At 33.8% G+C, this 21,378-nt stretch overlaps 1 protein-coding gene across 1 annotated transcript; it reads left to right on the top strand.

Moving 5' to 3' along the window:
- Positions 1-1,028: 1,028 nt before the first annotated feature.
- Positions 1,029-1,736, top strand: LOC131047099 (ethylene-responsive transcription factor 4). Its single transcript, XM_057980933.2, has one exon. The coding sequence runs from the start codon at positions 1,029-1,031 to the stop codon at positions 1,734-1,736; it is 708 nt and encodes a 235-aa protein (XP_057836916.2).
- The last annotated feature ends 19,642 nt before the right edge of the window (positions 1,737-21,378 follow it).

The raw sequence follows: 21,378 nt of genomic DNA, 5'->3' as shown, positions 1-21,378 counted from the left end.
GATAAAAACAATCCCCTAGTTGCTAATTAAGGAAGGTAAAGGTCTCAAGGAAAAGGAGTTATTCACCTTTAGAAAATTAGAAAACTCACCACTTTGACAACACAATTCTTTTACTCATTAAATTAGATGGATTGACTATTTTTATTTCCAATAAAAACAATATTAAAAAATAGCATGAAAATAAATATTAACTCTCCTCCTATCCCGAGGTAAGTATAAACAATATTAAAAAATAGCATGGAAATAAATATTAACTCTCCTCCTATACCGAGGTAAGTATAGGGATGCACTATAGTGTCGGGAAAGTAAAGAAGAAAAAAGTTTATGCTATCCAACAAATGATTTGTTAAAATGTAAGTATTTTCATATGGAGACCTGTCCGGTCAACAAGATCCGAACATGTCGGTCGTCAATCAAAATAAAAGAAAAAGTGATAAGAATATTAAGTCTCTTCTTATGGGACATGTAATGGTTAGCCAAGAAAAGATAAATTTAGAAAATTGCACTACTATTTATAAAAGAATTACATAAAAATTGATTTGTTAAAATATAAACTTATAAATGTCAGGTAAATGAAGAGAAAAAAGAGAGTTACGAGAGGATACAGATGCACCAATGTATTATGCCCCTCATACACTAGAGACTCGATAACTATTTCCCTCGTAGGTTATTGGCTTGACAGCGTATTCAGCAATCCAGCAGGTATAGTCAAAATATTAATCACCCCAGCCAACTTCTGTTTGCAAAACGAAGCAAATCCACATACATGGCCCCCGGGTGACTCGTCCATTTGCTCCCAATTGTCCCTTCCCTTATGGGGCATTTACTCACAACTTTCCGGTTATCAGCGCCATATTGACCGGCCACCACCCAAATTTAAAATCGATGTCCAGCTATACCATCTCGTTGTTTGCAGTGCCCAACTTTTTCTTCTTTATAAACACCAAACGAGCCTCTCCACTCCATCCATTCTTCCCCATTTCATACACGCCTTTTGTGCCCCCCTCATTTTCTTCGCTTCATTTACAATGTTTTCCCTGCAAGCTGAAGCCACCGCCCAGGCGGCCGCCACAAAGAGTCGTTACAGAGGAGTAAGAAAAAGGTCTGAGGTACGATATGCTGCCGAGATTAGAGACCCGTCCAAGAAACGCCGCATATGGCTGGGCACTTTCAATTCTGATATTCAGGCGGCCCATGCATATGACCAGGCCGCCCGAACCATAAAAGGCTGCAAGGCCAAAACCAATTTCCCACTTTCCGCTTACCAAATTCCTAAGCCCGTCAAGAGGAGCGCCGCTTACAAAACTCCTGAACCGCTTAAAGAAATCCATGTTCCGTCATGGATTAACACCAGCATGGTTGCCATAGCCGACAGTCGGCCTCCTGCATTGACCCATGCCTATCTTACTAAATCCTTCAATGTGGGCACTTCTCCTTCACCTTCTCTTTTGCAGGCCATGTTTCCACCGGAGCTTCAGAGGCAACAGCGATTGGCGGCGCTTAAGATGTCAAATCAGCCCGGACGCAATGAGACTGAAGGTGATGGAGGAGTTGGAGGAATCCATGAGGGCTGTAAAGTGAGCTGCAGTCCATGCAATTGTAGCGATCCGTCTTCCTCCGCCGTCATTGAAAGCAGAGATTCTCCAACAATGGGTGGCTTGGATTTGAACCTTCCTGCGCCGGTTGAAGAAGATGAATGTGATCATTCTCGCAAAACACTCTTGCTGTTCAAATAATTGAATCTTCGCCTGCAATCTCTTTAATATATATTGATTTTGTAAGACAATTTTGGGCTCTTTAGATCTTCTGGTTTTATATCTTATTTTTAGGCAAAGGGCCATCGTATGGTATTTTAAGCTACTAGAAGTAATCCGGCTTGTTCTGTGCTCCATTCCTAATAATAATGCTCTTCAGACTGGAGGGCTATCTTCTTGTTCAATTGTTATCAACTTTTTCTGATTTTGGAATGAATAAATTCATTTTGATTTGAAGGATTCGCCTTTTGGTGTTCTTGGTGGGCTTGGTTTGTTTTCCTGTGACATGATCAATTTATTATTCAGAATTTCTATCTCCCCATGTCTTTAAAGAGTATAGACTACTGAGAATTGATGTGCTCAAAATTAAAGCAGGAGTTTTTATTATGAAGATTCCAATAATGTACCCATCTGGGTCCATTCTGTTTTAGAGTATGCTTTCTCTATAGAATTACTATTATTATTTCGTTTCCGTCTGTAAGATCTACTCTTTAGTAATTGAAAACATTACAGAATGATATGCATAGCGGCAGATGCATGACTTAAAATTTAAGCAAGCTTTTTTAGAACTCCATATTAGTAATTTTATTTGTAAAATTGTTTTGCTTTTTAATAAAAAGTATTCTCTGAACAGGTTTTTTTTTGCATTCTTTAGATCTTTGTAGTGATACCGATTACCATGGATTAAGTACAGTTTTGTACATATGATCTCCATAATAAAGCATGTTCGATTTCTATTGCTTTAAATTCCATTGGTTTTGTTTGTATGAGTTCTATTCTTTGCCATATTTGAAAGGTAGAATAATGTAGTCTGCCAAATGAATTGCAAACCAGTTCAACACAGTCCATCCATTATTATAGCTCTTGTAGCTTTCCTGGTGGTTGGGTTTGAACCAGAATCTCCCTTTTGTTTACGGTTGAAAGCATTGAAAATTAATTATGGACAGAAGATTTGCAAGGGCATACTGGGAACAGAATTAGGTTTCTATGTAATTTTAATGATGTAAAACATTTAATAAAATAAGCATGCAATCCATATTGTTAAGTATTAACCGGAATTGATTAGATGTGTTGTGAAGGTTTTCCCTGGGTTGGTGTGCTTTGGGCTTGGTGCCCTTGCACCCAGGTTTGAAACTCTAAAACCAAAAATGATTAAATGTGGGTTGACATAGATTTGATATTTTGTTATCAGTTTTTTTAATAAAATATAATTAAAATTCATATGAAACAGATTTTTTTAAAGAGGGATAAATGTTTTTGATTAAGATCTTTGAACCAGTGAAGTCACAAACAAGAACTTCATCTCTCTTTAAACATTCAATGACAGCATCTTAACGAGGTTTGAACCTTGACGACAAGGACAACAACACCACAACTTACCATCGCAACATGCAAATGCTGATATATAAAACAAAAATTTATTAAAAAAGTTAAAAAATATTTTATTTATATTATTAAGCATGTTTTAAAAGACACTAAATATTGATTACCTTAGAATTTTTTATTTATTTTTTAATTCTTGTTTAGTAATTCATGGTTTAGTTGAGCTACGATGCAAATTTGATGGTTGTAAGATTGTGTTTGCTCATATTTAACATTAAATACAATTAAATTTTTAAGAAGATTATATCACATTTAATAGAAACTTATTAAAATAATTAAAATTAACATTTTTATTTATTTTAATAAGCATACATCAAAATTGATTAAATATGGATTGAGATAGAAACTTTTTTTTTTAACTTTTTATTGTGACATTTAACAATTTATGGTATTATTGTACTTAGGTTGGACATGGGTGTAGAACTGCATTTAATCATTTTAATCATAAAATATAAATATAATTTCGATAAGATTTTTAGAGAAATAAACACATATATCTATATATATCAATATGTGTATATACATATACACATACATATACACGCGCATTCATATACATACATATACTTATACATATACATATATTCACATACATGCATACTAAGGCCCCACTGTTTTTGTACAATGGTTACAACCTTTTGTGTTTTATTTGGTACGTTTTTTTAATAAGCCTTGTATTCTACTTTCACAGATTTCCAGGTACATATGATGTCATTTTATTACATAAGATAGTGATATTAATGATTGTCCTATATATCATAGAGAAATATCAATTAAAGATAATTAGTATTTCCTTTATGAATTCTTATTTTTGTATTTGGGTTTGAAAAGAAAAGTAGTCTTTGCACTTCTTATTTATTATTATCCTACTTGCTCAACCATAAAGGGTATATAAGGTAGGATAAGAAACAAAATAATTGGGGAGAGAAGAAGAAAGATAAGAAACACACACTACTTCAAAAGTAGAAAAGTAGACCTCTTCATCAAAAGGTGAACAACCTAAGAAGGTTTTAAGGTCAAGTATTTTTACTATAAAAGGCATGGCCATGATATTTATAAGTGTTTAAAGAAACAAATTGATCGCCTTTCACATCTTCTAAGAAGGAACAATATAAAGTTGATTGATTCAGTCAAACATCGTTCATAAAAAACGGTCTTCTATAGACACAAGGAAAAAATAAGTGGAAAAGAAATGATAAGGCCCTGGTTGTTATTGCTTCACAACTAAAGTCTTGGATTTTTATATTAGATGTTTTGCTCCACATGGATTCTTTAGAAGGTTATTTCACCACTTTCGACATATATTATATGCTTAACATACTAATGGGTGATGACACTCTTATTGAAGTGCATAGGAGAGGGTTCATTGATGTGGGCAAAGTGACATTTCAAGATGTTATTTGTGTTTCGTATTCATAAACTAATCTCATTTTTTTTCAGGTCACTCTCACTCTTTTTGGTGCTTGAGTTGAGTTCATTCTAGATAAAGTGTTAATCAATGAAATACATAATGGGTCTACAATTGTCATGAAAAAAATAGTTCATTAGTCCAGAATATATTAGTTTTCCTACTTTTATCCTAACTCTCCTTCAATAGTCTTAATCATTAATGCAGATGAGATGAGTTGTTTGTGGCATCAATGATTTGACCACATGGATTATCTTAACTTATAACAACTCAATCAACATGACAGGTTTCAGGGTTTCCTTCTATTCAATTTTGTAATAGAGTTTTTCAAGTATGCATTCTTGGTAAGAGTACCAAGGATAACTATGATACGAAAAAAGAATAGAAGACAACATAGCTATTGGAGTTGGACCACAATGACTTGGTAGGAAATTTCCACAACCATATTTCAACAAGGATAGATATGTCTTGACATTTATTGATGAATTTTACAGATAGGCGGGTTTAATTTTGCAAACAAAAACAAAAAGTTGAAAAAAAATTGTGCTTTAGAAAGTATCAACATTCAATATACATTCCATATAGCCCTTAGTATAATGGTGTTGCAAAAAAAAAAAAATAGTTCCTTTACTGAGTGGAAAATTGTAGATTCACTCCACATCCTTGGCACTTTAGTAGTGGGTAGAGGCCACTAACTATACATGTTAGATCCAAAAACAAGTTGTTTAAATAACTATAAAGAAGACAACTCCTTTTAAAGAATAGATTAGTCAGAAACCCACAATTAAAAACATTCTAGATTGTTTAGTTTTCTTTCAAGGGCTCACATTCTAACAAATAAATGCAATCCATAGAGAAATCCTTGCATATGTGTTTGGCATCTAGATTATATTCATCCCATAGTTAAGAAATTTTTCATTGAGAGGAGTGTTCATTTTGAGAACCCTTTCAACTCTTCTCTACCACTTTTACATCCACCATAGCATTGGAGATATTGGATTATGATGTTATTTTTTTAGAATATCTTAATCCTACTAATATTTGTAAGGATTCTTTTTCCTCTACTTTAGATGGTGACATCTATAGTGAGGATTTTCATTCATCTATTTGTCGTCTTTCAATGGCTGATAATTTTCCTCCAAAATCTCCAGCCATAACACCTCTTTGGGTTCATCCAATATTTAAATCAAAAGAGGATTGGGTTAGTGATCCATCAAACACAAGAAGAAGAAGGTCACAATTTCAGCAAGCTCTACATCTCTTTGTTTTTCTTTTATTAAAGAAAGGTAGGAAGGGCCCCAATATATTACAAATTAGAAAAAAAAAAACCATTCAAATAATAGGCTATTGAAGGACAAAACAACAAGATTACCCAAAAGGTAACTAAAATACAACACAACAAAACTAAAACAAAGAGAAATTTTGAACTAAGTTATTGCAGATCAGAGTTGGGGCCTAGAAGTGGGCCCAAGAAGACAAACTGAGTTTTTTGGGTTGAGAGGGATTGACGAATTGACTCCTTTTATTATGGTGTACAACAATCCAAAAAGAAACATATTTATCAATGGATGATAAAGGAGCATTATTGGAGGAGACATTAGAGGCAACAAATGAGTGCAAAAGGTGGGCTGCCAAGTCCAGAGAGGAAATCTGATAGTTTTAGGATAGAGTAACCATGGATGGAATGAAGCATGACATCAAAGGAGCACAAGAAGAATCCATAGGAGGGGCCATCAAAGTAGGAACAACATGATCTATTTAAAAAAGGGCAATATGAGTAGGGGGTGTGAGAGCAAGGATTGCATGAGTCACCAAAGGAGGTACAACATCCAAAGAGAGAGTAGTAGAGTCCACAAGATATTCTAGAACCCAAATCTTGATTCCACGAGAAATATTATGAGTAGGTAGTGTTTGGTGTCCTTCCGCTAGATTTGAGAGGAATGAAGGCAAGAATCATAAGGGCATGGAGAGGCCGAATGGCCGTTAGTAAAATAACTTCTACGTCAAAAAGGGATCCCTTCAAAGTCTCTTTGTTTTTATCTAAGGCAACTTACTGAATTAAAGTGTAATCTTGTTTGGAATAATTTTTGAAAGTTCCAAATCGACTTGAATCCTATTGTAAGAAGCATGGGATAAACTATTAGTATTAGGGTCAACTTTAATAAAGTGACCTAATGTATTACCAATAGCTTTGTAGGTAACATTACATCAGAATTGTAGGGGAAGGTGGTGTATCCTTAGCTAGGTAGGGGGAAACTTAATAGGATCTACCAAGGGTAGAGAGATAAAGCACATGAACCCTATTTACACACATCCATGGTTAGTCATGCATCCCTATATTTAGTAGGGTCAAAGAAGTTAGCAATAAAACCACAAGAATAAGGGTAAATTTTAACTTTACCTAAAATTAGTAGGTTTCAATGCTAAAAGATATTTGAAAATATCATAGGGAATGATGGTCACAAGTGATTCAACCTTCTAGTAAGTGTTAGCTTGTCAAAATAGAAAATAAAATTCTACACTTCTTGTCCAAGAACAAACTTTAGAATAAAGGAGGCATAGGGGAGGCATATTGGATATTGGGAAAAAGACCACTTTCTCAAAGTGGATTTGTAAAGACAATTTTGAGAGGAGAGTTGTAGAGGAATTTGAGATGGTAAAAACATCAATGGAAACCAATAATGTTTTCTCAGAAGGGGCCCTATTGCTCCTTGTAACCAATGACATAAGATGAGCATTTGAAACTGGGGAGTGGGAGTCCATGGTGAGAGTAAGAAAGGAATGTTATGATCTTGTTAGAATGTATACATCTATTTGTTGTTTCAACAATTAAAAGTGGGGGATCTATTGATCCATGTAGTGAAGGGTGGGAGATTCAGCATTTGAAATTAGGGAGTGAGAGGCCATAAGAAGGAGTAGAAAGGGATATTAGTATCTTATTAGAATATGTACATCCCTTTGTAGTGTTAACTGTTGATCCATATTATTTTCAAGTAGCTTCAAGTATTCTTGAGTGAAATATTGTAATGTAGGAATAGTTTCATTCCTTAGGGAGGCATCACACATGGGATTTACTCCTTCTTCCTAAGGGAATGGAATTTTTTGTTGCAAGTGGATCTATTAAAAAAAATATAGCAGATGGTTCATGTTGAACACAACATAGAATTGAGAGGAGGTTAATCAGTCTCGAGCAATAGTAATAGTTAGTTTCTGGTCTTCAAAATTTAAACCTCAATCATATAATCATGAAAGTACAATGCACAATAAACACATGAACACCAAATTTACGTGGAAACCCCAAGTAGTGAAAAAACATTGTAACAATCAAACTCACAATATGAATATAATATATTACAATGTTTCTTCCAGAACTCATTTCTCCTGAGATGACTTGTAGAACTAAGATGCACAACCTCACTGCAAGATCCAGATGTTTTGCAGAGCTAAAATGCACTATCTTAGGGCAAGATATAGAGAGCTAACAAGAGACATATTGTCTTCTTATATAGAAAGAAATAGTTGAATTGAAAGAAACAAGATCTCTAGATCATGAATATATCCTTGTACTAGTGTGTCAAGAAACAAAGATCATGAAAAACACTTCTGAATTCAAAATCTATCTCAAAACACTATTGTATAGAAGATATCATCATCAAATCTCCTCATAAATGATTTTTTCACAACTTCAACATTAGTTCTACTTGAAAACCATTAACATCCACTTCTTTTAAATTTTTGCTCCTTCCATCCTTTTACTCATACATCTACACTTCTTTATATATAAGATTTATCATTGAAACCCATTACTAGCTTGACCACAGATAGAATAAACAATAATACATGAATTTTTTCAGCCTAGCCTAAAATATTCATTATAGTCTACCCCAGGATATAGAGAGGACCTAATAACATCAAAAAATATCATTTCCAAACAATTCAAATGATTTGCACATGCTAACACATTTTCCAAAGTTGGCATCAAATAAAAATTGAAAATAAAAAGTAAAGCATGTTAGCTAGTCATCCCAAAACTATCCCCTAATGCAAATTACACAATGTATATCTCCACATACCATGGTGAGACACAAAACACTAACCAAAATAATTCTTCAAATAAAATCCAAACCAAAGGAACTTGATCCAAGTAGGATACATCATTATAGTCAACCCAAAACTAGACTAGTTAACAACACAAAATTCAAAGCATCATAGCTCCACTTTCCTATAAATAATCACTAAAAAACTAAAGTGGAACACTACATAAACTACATGAACATTTCCTCCAAACTGCAACACACTTGAAAATTCAATTATCCAAAATCCACCAAGAATCCTCCAAACCTATTATGATAGACAACCTTACTATAAAAAGAACAACAACCAATTCTACCATCTAAGAAGCAAAGGACCTAGAAATCTAATAGTGAAATATAAGCATATCATAGACATTATATCTAGAACAATAACACATAATATTTACATATTATAAAAATTCAAATAATTCTTCCACTAGGAATGAAAACTCTTTCCTGCATAGATACCCTTTCATGCATATTGGAACTTCTACTATACCATCCTTCTAGAAATACTTCAACATCTCCACTAGACAATTCAATAATACAAGAACACATAATAACTCTTTCCTACATGTTGAAACTTCTACTACACCATCTTTATTTCAACATAAATGAAAACTCTTGAAGATACATTGACATCAATGACAACAAAAGACATGTTGACATCAATGAAAGCATAGCACAACTCAAGCTTCCAAAACTTTTCCCCATTGTCATTGATAGAAACACTTGTGTACCACCAATAACAAAGGCCATTGAACTCAACCTGTATATCTCACCCCTTTGACATCAAGGACAAAGGGATGTATGATAAATTTTCTCCCCCTTTGACATCAAGGACAATGATCACTAATTTGAATAGCTCTTTATTCAAGTGAAACTCTATCTCCTAGTGAGTGCATCACATCATACTGTAGAAAAAATAGGATAAAATATTGGAATACTCCCACTGATAGGGATGTAACAATTCATAGAAAGCATCATGTTTATCTAATATCCTAAGAGTGGAAACAACATCAACCAAGGAAGTTAAAATAAAGCCTAGAAAACTCCCCTTGGATAGATATACCACTACTTCTACTATTTCGGTCAATTATCTCATATTTCTTTTTTCGTCTGAAATATTTTGGAGTCATTCAAGCAACATTATCTTTAGTAATTTCTTCCTTTTTCATATTTGTATTATTTGTATTTGCTTATGGACCCAGTCTAGCACAACAACTTCTAGGAGCACCAATATCCTTGTAATTCTAACAACTTCTCCAACTATTCACATGATCAATTCTCTATAGACTACAATATCATCCATGTTCAAAATATCTCTAACAACCAAATCACAATGGGTCTCGTAATCTCTTAATTTTGCCCTCCCCCTTAAATAGTGAATATTGTCTAGTTACTAGAAGATGAATGAACACCACCAAAGGGTGCAAATCCATCCTCACACTTTTCTTCCATCTTTTAACTTTTCATATTTATCTTCTCTTCATTGTTATTTACTAGAATAGTAGACATCTCTTTCCTTCTTCTACAAAATCTAGCAATTTGTCCAATTTTATCCTACTTATAGCAAGTCAGACATTGTTCCAAACCACCTCTCTTCCTTCCAATGCCTCTATCTATTTTAATACTTCCACTCCTTTTGATATTATTTTTGCACTCAATAGCCTTATGACCAAAATTGTTGCAAGCATAACAATATTCATTGAAAGTCTGAACATTCTAAGCATTTAAGTTATAGATCATCCTAGTTTTGTATTCATTGTCCTTATAAATAATCTTGTTACAATTGTGGCAATGACCATTAAACAGTTGATATTTGATATAACTTATTCATTCACTAGCTCTATATCCAAACTTATTGCATGAAAAATAGTTAACATTGAAAGTAGATGAGTACCTAGTTTGAGTAGGAGACCTCTTGAATACTCTCTTGTTTTAGATGAAAGTAAAACCATTTTAATTGGAGTTTCATACTTCATCCTTGACCTTTTCTCTACCAGCTTTATTTAGCTTGTTATGAACTCCCACTTTTATTCTACCAAGTTAGGTAGTTGTTCTAATGTCTAGGTTTCTTTTGTCAGATTCAACTCCTCTTCTACTATCTCTACCCAACTTTTATCTTCCAAGGAATCCATATCTTTAGGAGAAGTAGGGATAGCCTTAGTCATTATTACATCCTCAATTTGATTACAAAATTTTTCCTATAAACAAATGCCTTCAGTATTGTCCTTCACATAGTAAACAGTACCATTAGTCCTTGTACCTATTGCAACCAATCTTTCAAAGTTTCTTTTCCTAATTTCATGTCTAGACCCATAAAATATAACCTTATAACCTTTTCTACCCATATGACTTATACTCAATAGGTTATATGTATGAGATCTTTAACATAATAAACAACATCAATTTTATGCTTACCATCAATAGAGATGTTTCATTTTCTACCAATGGGTGCAACTTCTTCTGTTGCAAACTTGACCTGTCAACCATTATATCTCTCAAGGTTAATAAACTTGACCCTAGCACCGGTCATATGGTTCAAACATAGAGAGTTGATGATCTATGCTTTTCGTTCCATTTTTGCATGTAGTGCAGTCTTCACAAATTTTTCACTATTCTTTACATTTTCTAAACATTTGGATTGCTCATCATTATTTTCTTCTAGAACCAGAAATAATGATTATTTATTCAACTCATTGTCATCTTTTTCTTTAGATGAGTAAGCCTTCATTGAACAAAATCTCTTCTTCCACTTCTCCCTATCATCTCTTCTCACATCTCTAATATTTCCTCTATAGTTCTCCTTTCCTTTCCTATCATCGTTAGGTCTTCCACTATAATATTATTTATACATACATCTAGAATAATCATGACCAATTCACATAATTGAAAAATTTTAGGGCTAACTTACCTTTGTATTTCCTAGTTCCTCTCTTCAATATTCTCACATTTTTTGCTTCAATCTCATCCATGTATTAATTTTCTTTTGGTTATTCTTTAGGCTTCTTTGTATCTTTGAATGTAGCTTCCTTCCTTTCCTTTTTGATGTCATCCAGTTTAGAAATTCCAAATGTTGTGAGTGAATGAAGGACTTGATACACATTGTACTTGTTCATGTCATGATTTCCTCAATGGAATACTTTTTGGGTTTATAGCTTTTGGGCAATGTTCCCATTATCTTCCTTACAACTTCACTTATTTGTAGAATTCCCCTAGCACCTTTGAGAGAATTTACAATTTCATTCACTCGATGAACATAGCCTTTAATGTTTTTATCATCAAACGCTCTCACATTCTCAAACTTGTGTTTTAGACTTGCAATGTTGGCTTGTTTTGTCTTTACATCACCTTCAAATACATTCTTCAACTTTTCCAAAATTTATTTAGCTAACTTTGCCCCTATAAAATTGCTAAAAACTAGTAAAAACTACATCATTCAATAAAGTGGCAATTTCAACTACAGCCTTTGCATATTACTCATATGCTTTGGTTTCACTGAGAATTGTAAGACCATTTTCCAAAGTAGTATAAACATTCTTCATGCTTTCCCATATTTCAGCCTACATAGTTTCTAAATGATATTCCATCATTTCCTTTCCAATAAGAACCACTTAGAGCCTTGAAGGTGTAATCATAGGCCATCTCAAATCTTCATAAAAAAATTAAGCTTGTCAAGAGGAACCTCACCCTGATACCAATTGTTGAACACACCACATGATTGAGAGAGGAGGTGAATTAATCTGAAGCATTAATAATACTTATTTTTTTATCTTTAAACTCTAAACCTCAATCATATAATCATGTAATAGTAAACCATGAAAGCACAAAGTACAAAAAACACATGAATACCAAATATTCATGGAAAATCCAAGAAAACAAAAACCATGGTGAGAATCAATTTCATAATATCGATATAATTTATTATAATATTGCCTATAGAACTCATTGATCCTAAGAGGAATTACAGGGCCAAGGTTCACAACCCTAGGGAAAGATAGAAATGACTTATAGAGCTAGAACACACTGTCTCAAGGTAAGATAGAGAAAGTTGTAAAGAGACACATTTTCCTCTAGTAGAGAAAGGATTAGTTGAATTAAAAGAAAAAAGGTCTCATGATCATGAAATTTTCCTTGAAGCATTGTGTGAAGCGACCAAGATCATGGAAAACGCTTCTGACTTCATACTCCATTTCAAAACATTGTTATACAAAAGATATCATTAAGAGAGCTCCACATGACCAACTTTTGCACAACTTAAACATCAAATATTCTTGAAAACCATTAACATGTGTTGCTTTTTTATGAACACTCCTTCCATACCTTCACTCATACATCTACACTTCTTTATATACAAGATTAACATTAAAACCCTTAACTAGGTCGGCCACAAATAGAATAAAAAATATTACATGAGTTTGATCACTTAGATCAAAAATATTAATTTTTGTCCACCCTAGGAGATAGAGAGGATCCAAAAACATCACAACATATCATTTCCAAATGATTCAAATAATCCACACATGTTAACACATCTTCCAAAGTCAACATCAAATAAAACACTTAACTAAACATTGGAGTACACTAACCAACTAGCCCAAAAGTATCCTGCAACACAAATTACAAAATGTGGATCTCCACACACCATGGTGACACCCGAAACACTAACCAAACTCATTCTTAAAGAAAACGTAGACCAAAGGAATATGATCCAAGTAGGATACATCATCATAGTCAACTAAAAACCAGACCAGCTAACACCATAGAACTCAGAGCATCATATCTCCACTTGCTAATCAAATAATTATTTGAAAACTAAACTAGAATATTGCAAAAAACCACATGAACTTTCTCCAAATTGTAGCACTTTAATCCACATATCTGGAAGCCACCAAGAATTCTCAAGACCTATTTTAATAGACAACCTTACTATTAGAGGCAACAACAACTAGTTCTACCATTGGAGAAATAGGTGATCCACAAATATGGTAGTATATTATACATAGATCATAGACATTATATTCAGAATCATAACACAATTTTACATACCAAAGGAATGCAAGGCATTTTTACACTAGGACATTGAAAAATATTTCCTGCATAAATATTATTTCTATCATTGTGAAAATTCTACTAAACCATCCTTCTGAAAATACTTCAACATCTCCACAACACAATTCAATAATACCTTGACACATAAATTCTCTTTCCCACAAATTCAAACTTCCATTAAACCATTCCACTTCACCATCCTTACTTAAACATCAATGATAATGCAACATAACAACTCAGGTTTCTAATAGATCAGTTGATGAGCATAACACTTTCTTGGTATCAAAAGGATCCTCCTACATTCTCAAGATTGATGACTCAAATACTTTCGCACTAGTTGCTAAGATGAATTATATCTAAATTTTACTTTCTATAGCTATAGTATATCACTCAGAATTTTATTAGTTGGATGTGAAGAGTGTTTTTATTAATGACCAGGAGGAAATCTATATGGAGTAATCACAGGGTTCTTTTAGGATAATTCACTTTTGTGCCATTTTGTGAAGTCTCTCAGTGATGTCAAACATGCTCATTGACCTTGGTATGCCAAGATGGAATTCTTCCTTCTGAAAGGTGGGTTCACTCTATACCATTATAATCTAAATTTCTAAATTATATAATAGGATGGCTCACATTTTTAGTTCTCTATGTTGATGATGTGTTTATCGTAAAGGGCCACTCATCCACCATCAACTTGTGGAAACTATTTTAATTGAATTTTTTATTTGGTGTCATACTTAGGTCTTTTATATTTTTTGTTCAAGATTGATATCACTAAGTCATCTACAAATATATTCTTTAGACAAAAGTATGCACTTGATATGATTTTAATATTTAACATAGCTAACTATAAGCATGCATTCAGTCCATTTATATCAATGGTCAAACATGAGGAGCTTCACTATTCTTCATATTTGGTTGATCTCACTTTATACTTACATATCTTTGAGAGTCTCATCTATTTGACTCATACATGACTTGAAATTTTGCACATTGTAGCATCATAAATTGTATCTAGTCCAATTTACACCTCATGTTTGTGCTGCTACTTTAGTGTCCCCTATCTCTATCCCCTTTCTTGGTCTATTTTGGTTATGTTTCCAAGCCCTAATGTCATGAACACCATTGAGTGGACCCCATCTTGGAGGACCCTTCCCTCTTTGCTGACTGACAAGTTCTATTTGTTGTATGATGAGGGTGTGGAGCATATTAATCTAGGCTAGGGAGCCCCAAAATACCCTGAACCCTCTTAAGAAGGCCCCAATTTGAAATGGGGCAGGCCCTATATCTCTCTGATGGATTCTGGTCCCCATGGCTACACTTGACCATTGGAGGTCAACCTCATCAAAAATTTACCTAGGGAATCATATATAAAGACATCCTATCAATTTATTTTGACATTCATTATCTACCTAAAGTATTTGTGCATCCATGAAGCATTCATCATCAAGCATTTTTTCAGAGATTCAAGGCTGAATATTCATCTTTCAAGTATTGTGGAAAAAATTTACATTAATCTTCATGGAAGCATGCATGTGTGATGAGGATTTTTTCATGTCCATGTTGTGTCATACCATTATATTCAATATTTGTGATTACATTCAAAAACCAATGCATCATCATCAACAATTCAAAATTTGAGGTTACAAACAAAATTTTTAACCAAGGTGAATCTCTACTCCTTAGTCATGAAAAAATAGGCTGAACTTCTAGGAATAGGTTATAAACATATTTTTTACCTAGTGCTCAGTTCATGGCTCCATCCTAGGACATCTGAAATAATTGTTTCTCAATAGTAGACTTCAATTATTCATTGTTTTCTCTTAATTTTATAAATATCATCTAATATTCAACTAGGAAGATGGGAAAACAAACAAATAGTGAATCTAATCATAATTTCAACCCTTTCTAGATTTAGATTTTGGCTAGATCTATTATGTTCACCCCTCTTAAAATTGTTGGTATTATTTTTCATTGATGTCAACCGGTATGGAATGGTAACCAGTGATTAGGTAGTGGTGACCAGCATGGGTGACGTAAGTAATGATGTCAACCAGTATGAAGCATGGAGTGTGTAAGCAGACATAAAAGGTATGTTATCGATACACATGAAGTGAGGAATCTATCGGTAAAGAAGGACAAGTGACAAGCAAGCAAAGAAGAAAAGAAGAACAAAGGGATGTGACCATCGAAAAAGTGAAGAATAATGCAATCGGTAAATAGACTTAGTGGATGGACTAGCATGTTTGATGGAAGGCCAACTTGATCCATCGACAAAGAAGAGATCAGTTGTTGTGAAGGTCCATCGGTGAGGATAGGTAATACTGGTAAGGTGAAGTTGAACCAGTAGTATGTCTTGGTCGGTGAAGGATGTCAAATAGACTATGTAGTCTGAGCATAGGTGGATGTCGACAAGGATGACAGGTGGCAACCAGGTGGAAAACATGTAGAGGTCAGTGAAGTGCTCATCGACATAAAAGTTAACAAGAAGGGTGGAATTAATGAAGAAGTCGCATATCATGGGACGATGGAAGAATGTTGCGGCTCAAGGGAGACAAGGTGGCAAGGTGATTGAACTGACCTTGTAGGACTATCTGATCCTTGTACTCATTGGCTGAAGGATGGAGCTAAGCCATTAAAGGTGATTGACAGAGCAATGTCGAAAAGAATGTTGCAGACATCCAAAAATAAAAAATGCACATTCAAAGACAAAGAGATGGTGATGTTGTTTGATGTGATGCAACTCACCATTCCAGAAAAGAAGATCAAATCAGATCTGATATAGATTGAGTTGATGAAGGGAAACCTTAACATGCCACCATTTGAATGTTGCTTTTGGCGGGAACCCTCACACTTAAATTTGCGAACTTGAGACTAAGATGTATTGATGCTAGATGCGAGTTGGGAGAGGAAAGAGAGCTTGATAAAGAATAAAGACTATCTACCTAAAAGTTCTTACACAAAGAGTTAGAGTGTGTGCTAGCAGGCTGAACTAGTGAGAGGTTCTAACCAGTAGAGACAGAGTAACTAGTGATTTGTTATAGTCTTAACAATCAAGCATACCGGTAGGTATTGAAAGGTTACAAAGGAATCCAAGTGTGATACTATATAGGGTGAGGTTCTGAGAAAGAGAAGAGAGGTAGAGAGAAACTGACCAGTAAGAGATCAGAGAGAACAATCTGATAACCGACAGAAGAAGGATTGGTGAAACAAAGGAATTTCATAACTCACAGACATCCATTGATCAAGCATTGTAGAATTCATTTGCAACTAGGTATTATCATTGCATTAAAATTGTATTTCATTATATTACACCAAGTTTGTGCTTGGTGCAGGGGTTGGTTCTCCTTGGGTTGGTGCCCTAAATAATTGTAATTTGCTATTTCATTGTGAGGCTAGATTGGAGAAATAGACTCCAACAACATTTCTCACCGAGGTTTTTCCCATACTGGTATTTTCTTACACATCTGGTGTTGTGGGTTATGCATTTGTGTATTTTCCTCTTTTGATATACTCTCATGTCTTACCAGTTCGATTGTATAATCTTTAGGTTGTTAACTGGTGCTCAAAGATTGGTTTAAAGAGAATATATTTTTAGGAACCACTGATTCACCTCCCTCTCAGTGGTAAATTGGGTTCAAAAAAAATGTAGTGGTCCCAAAGGAAAAATTAGTGGTCTTAATATTTTAATTAGTAAAACCCTAATTTTCAGCACTAAACATTTTGGTGAATTTGACTTCATGCTAAATTTTGATTTATGGGCTTAGATGTGATTTGTAGGTATTTAAATAATGAAATTTACACTCATAAATCATATTTTTAATTAAATCACATAAATTTAGTTGTTAATTTCATAAAACAATAATTTATTTTTAGAAAAATGACTTTTGGTTTACATAATTTTTTCATTTGAGTTTACAGATTTGATTTAAGTAATAATGGAATTGACTAAATTTGGGTTTTTTGCTATTTTACATATGATTACATTATTTCTTAGTTACATGTATCAAAATCATGTGTTCGATAATGGTTCCTTTCACTTTACATTACTTATTTTCATTCATAGTACTCTTGCATATTGCATCTTTAGGGTATTAAATATATTTTCTACTTGCAAATCATATCTCAAAGTTTTTATCCATGTTATATGTTGTTTTGATGATGACACTTTTAAGAACATGCATTACATGTGTTGATCACATAAAAGGTTTTATAGACAATGATAATCATATAGATGATATTGAAAATATTAACACTTGTACCTCTCCTACGGTATCTCATGTGCATGAGAAAATAGTTAATACTCCTATTAATGATCTCTCTAATATATAGAAAGAATTGAAGATAAATAGGACACCATCCTTTTTTAATGTGCATACTCTAGTATAAAAGGGGCAAGATCCAAATTTTGGTATATCAATATCTTTAGATCCTCCTTATTCTCCTAAATCTTATCTCAATCATCAACATATTTGTAGGAAAGATGATGTTATGCATTTTTTCATGACCTATCTCCTCATATAACATTAACTAAAGATGAAGCTTTAGATGATAATGACCCTCCTTCCCAACCAACCAAAGAGGACATGAATATTTGTGATAGAAAAAAGAATATCCCAACAAAGGATATTCCTTCCTCTAATTCCCCCTTTGATCCTTCCATGATAATGGTCCTTCTTTAGAATTAAAAAGTTCTTATAGGAGTGGTTATAATATAATCTCAAAAAAAGGTTATAGTAGACAAGGACCTAGAAAATATTAACAAGGATCAAAGTCCATATAAATCCTCCTTCACAAGATAGGATGAAAGGTTTAGGTAATTCCCATCATTCACCTATGTATGATCTCCTTGGAGTTCAAAATCTTAAGGAGTATTTTGCAAGACATAATCTCTATCATCCATGTAAAGGTTCCTCTTCCTAAAATAATCATTTTTGCTCATATAATCAAATTAATTATCGTCATGCAAATTATTATCTTGATTTTCAAAACTAAATAAAGGAACTCATTGATAATGGAACTATCCAAATCATAGGATACAATCCTTCTATTTCTGCTACACCTTTTCCTACATCTCAAGAGACAAGACCTAACCCTATTGACAATTAAGAGAAAATAGCTACAAGAATCTATTGGAGATTGAAGTATTATAAGAATGTTGTTTTTCCCTTTATTAGATTCACTTACAATTGGAAGCATAAAGAAGGTGCTAACCATTATCAATTTTATCGTAGTTATTCTCATTGTCTTGGAAATTGTAAGGCTTTTAAATAATTTGGCCAAGACTAGTATGATCAAGCTTCCATAGCTCTTAGAATTGATCTTGCACTTTTTCTTGGTGAAGAGGTAGTGCCTTATCACTCCATTCACCCTATAATATTTTTTCTCACCCTATTAAACAATAAGTAAAATTTGTTGGGGCCTCTTTGTCATGCATAGTGGTGCTATTTCAATAACAATCATACTTAGGTAGAAAAATCATTATTTCTTGTCTCCTCACTTTGGGGTTAAGGAGAATATATTCAACTCTCTCTTTTCAATTTGAAAATTACCTCTTCTTTTGAGTTTTCTTTTTCATAATTTAATTTTTTTTCTTTCATTGAATATTCCTTCATGTGAGTACATATGTGTTTATTTCTTAGGACCTTTTACTTTTCTTTTATGTATAATCTCTCTTTGTAATTTGTGTAATTCTTCTCTTTGTCCCTATGCTTTGGGGGACTTGTTCTTTCTTATCCTTTCTAAGGATCCACTTTGCCTTTGTTGAGTGATTTTTTCTTATGATATAATGTTATTCCTTAGGTAAAGTGGCTTGTTTTATTAAGGATTCTCTATTATGCAAGAGGTTGCTGGAAGTATGAGCCTATATAGTAGTTATTGATGTCAAACCTAGTTTTCTAGATGGATTCTAGTCTGAATACGATCTTGGTTGTTGTAGTTATGTTTTGTATTATCGATTAAGTTTGGTATTTTTGGTGTTGGTTTTGACATTTTGGTTTGGATGGCTATTTCTGTTCTCTGGTAGTAGGTGTATCTGTCAAACTAGTCTAGAATGCATCAATGACCTCTGCATATGTTCTATTTTGTATTATTGTTTAGTTGGCATGACTTTATGGCTCATGTACTATTCTCAGTGTTATTCTCTGATGGTTTCATTTTTCCATGAGAGAGCTTTGTTTTTTCATGTTCAGGATATTTAGTTGTGTTATGTTTCAGTGTGACTGATTGAGTTATCTTTGTTGGATTACATTGTTGTGACCTAGATATGCATTGGAGGATGTACTAAGAAGATATTATGGGTCTCACCATGGCATGTAGAGATTTACATGAGGTATTTTATATCAAAGGATGTTCTTTGACATACTAGTTGCTATTTCTATGTGCTAGGTTTGTTAATGTATTTCAAGAGTGAACTAGCATGTTTGGATCATTGGATTCATCTTAGAAGGATTTATTGTGATGTGTTTTGGTTCCCACTTTCTCCTAGAGTGGAATTATTTGAGTATTGTTGTTTGAAGTGTCTTATTTTGTGCAATAATGCTTATTATAGAATTTGAACAACTCTCAATGAGGTTTTCAATAATTTATCTCATATTTAAGGAGTGGAAATGTATTAGTTTATTGTATGTTGTATTAATTGTGTGTGAATTGATGAGAAGAGTATGTGAATGAAGTGCAAGAAGATTTGAGAGTACAAATGTCAGATCTTTGAAGGTGATATATTCAGTAAGATAGTGTGTTTTGATAGTGGTGGTTAAAAAAGATGTTTTCCATGATATTGGTCACTTGATCTACTTATTTATAGATGATGTCATGTTCAATAAACCCTTCTTAGATTCAATTCCACTATTTCCATTATTTTTGATTGATAGTGTGACCCTCAACAATAGCTTGTATCTTGGCCTGAATAAATAAGCCTTAATTGTGCAAGTCCTTGTATCTTGCCCCAAAGTAGTGTGCCTTAGCCTCACAAGTCTATCAGGTGTTGTTTCTCACTGGTAGGGAGACTAAAATTTTGTAATTATTTTGTAGTGTTATAAAATTGTGACCCTAGAAATTTTTGACTCCATTAGGGTCCTCACACATGCGAACTCGAATCCTCTAGCCTGATCAAAGACCAGAGAGTGCTTGCCTTGCGAAAACAACTTCTTTCTTGGCCTATACATCAACTTGACTGCATTCTGCCCAAGAGAAAGGGGTAGGATAGGGATGTGGTGCCACTATCCCCCTTTGAATAGGGGTATGGCACCCTTTTCCTCCCAAGAAAGGGGATGGTGCCCCTGCCCCCACCCTATTTTGGGGCAGGACCCTTCCTAGAGCATGCACTATGGGTTATGCCTCGGGCAGGAAACTCCCCCGATGTCGGCCCATGACTAAATCCAAAAACACCAAACATGTATTTAAGGGGCATTCGTCCTCTTGTTTGCATTAGTTCAATAAGTGGAATTTTGATAAGGTCATGTTGGATAAGTGATCAAGCATTCAAGAGGATGCAAGCATTCAAGCATTCTTTTCCAGCATTGAGCATTCTCAAGTTTCCCTTCAAGGCTAGGTGTTGCATTCAAGTCAATGATTCAACCATTGAAGAGGAAATTGATTTCAACATATAATTCCACACAACAATTTTTATCACCATTGCTACTACAACCTCCCTTGAGGTGATTTACAATGCATTCTTTCATTTACATCTACTTGCAACTACTTT

This window comes from Cryptomeria japonica, chromosome 11 (genome assembly GCF_030272615.1).
Source record: "Cryptomeria japonica chromosome 11, Sugi_1.0, whole genome shotgun sequence".
NCBI lineage: Eukaryota > Viridiplantae > Streptophyta > Pinopsida > Cupressales > Cupressaceae > Cryptomeria > Cryptomeria japonica.
Note: the sequence above shows the minus strand (reverse complement) of the source record. Positions and strands in the feature narration are given on the sequence as shown.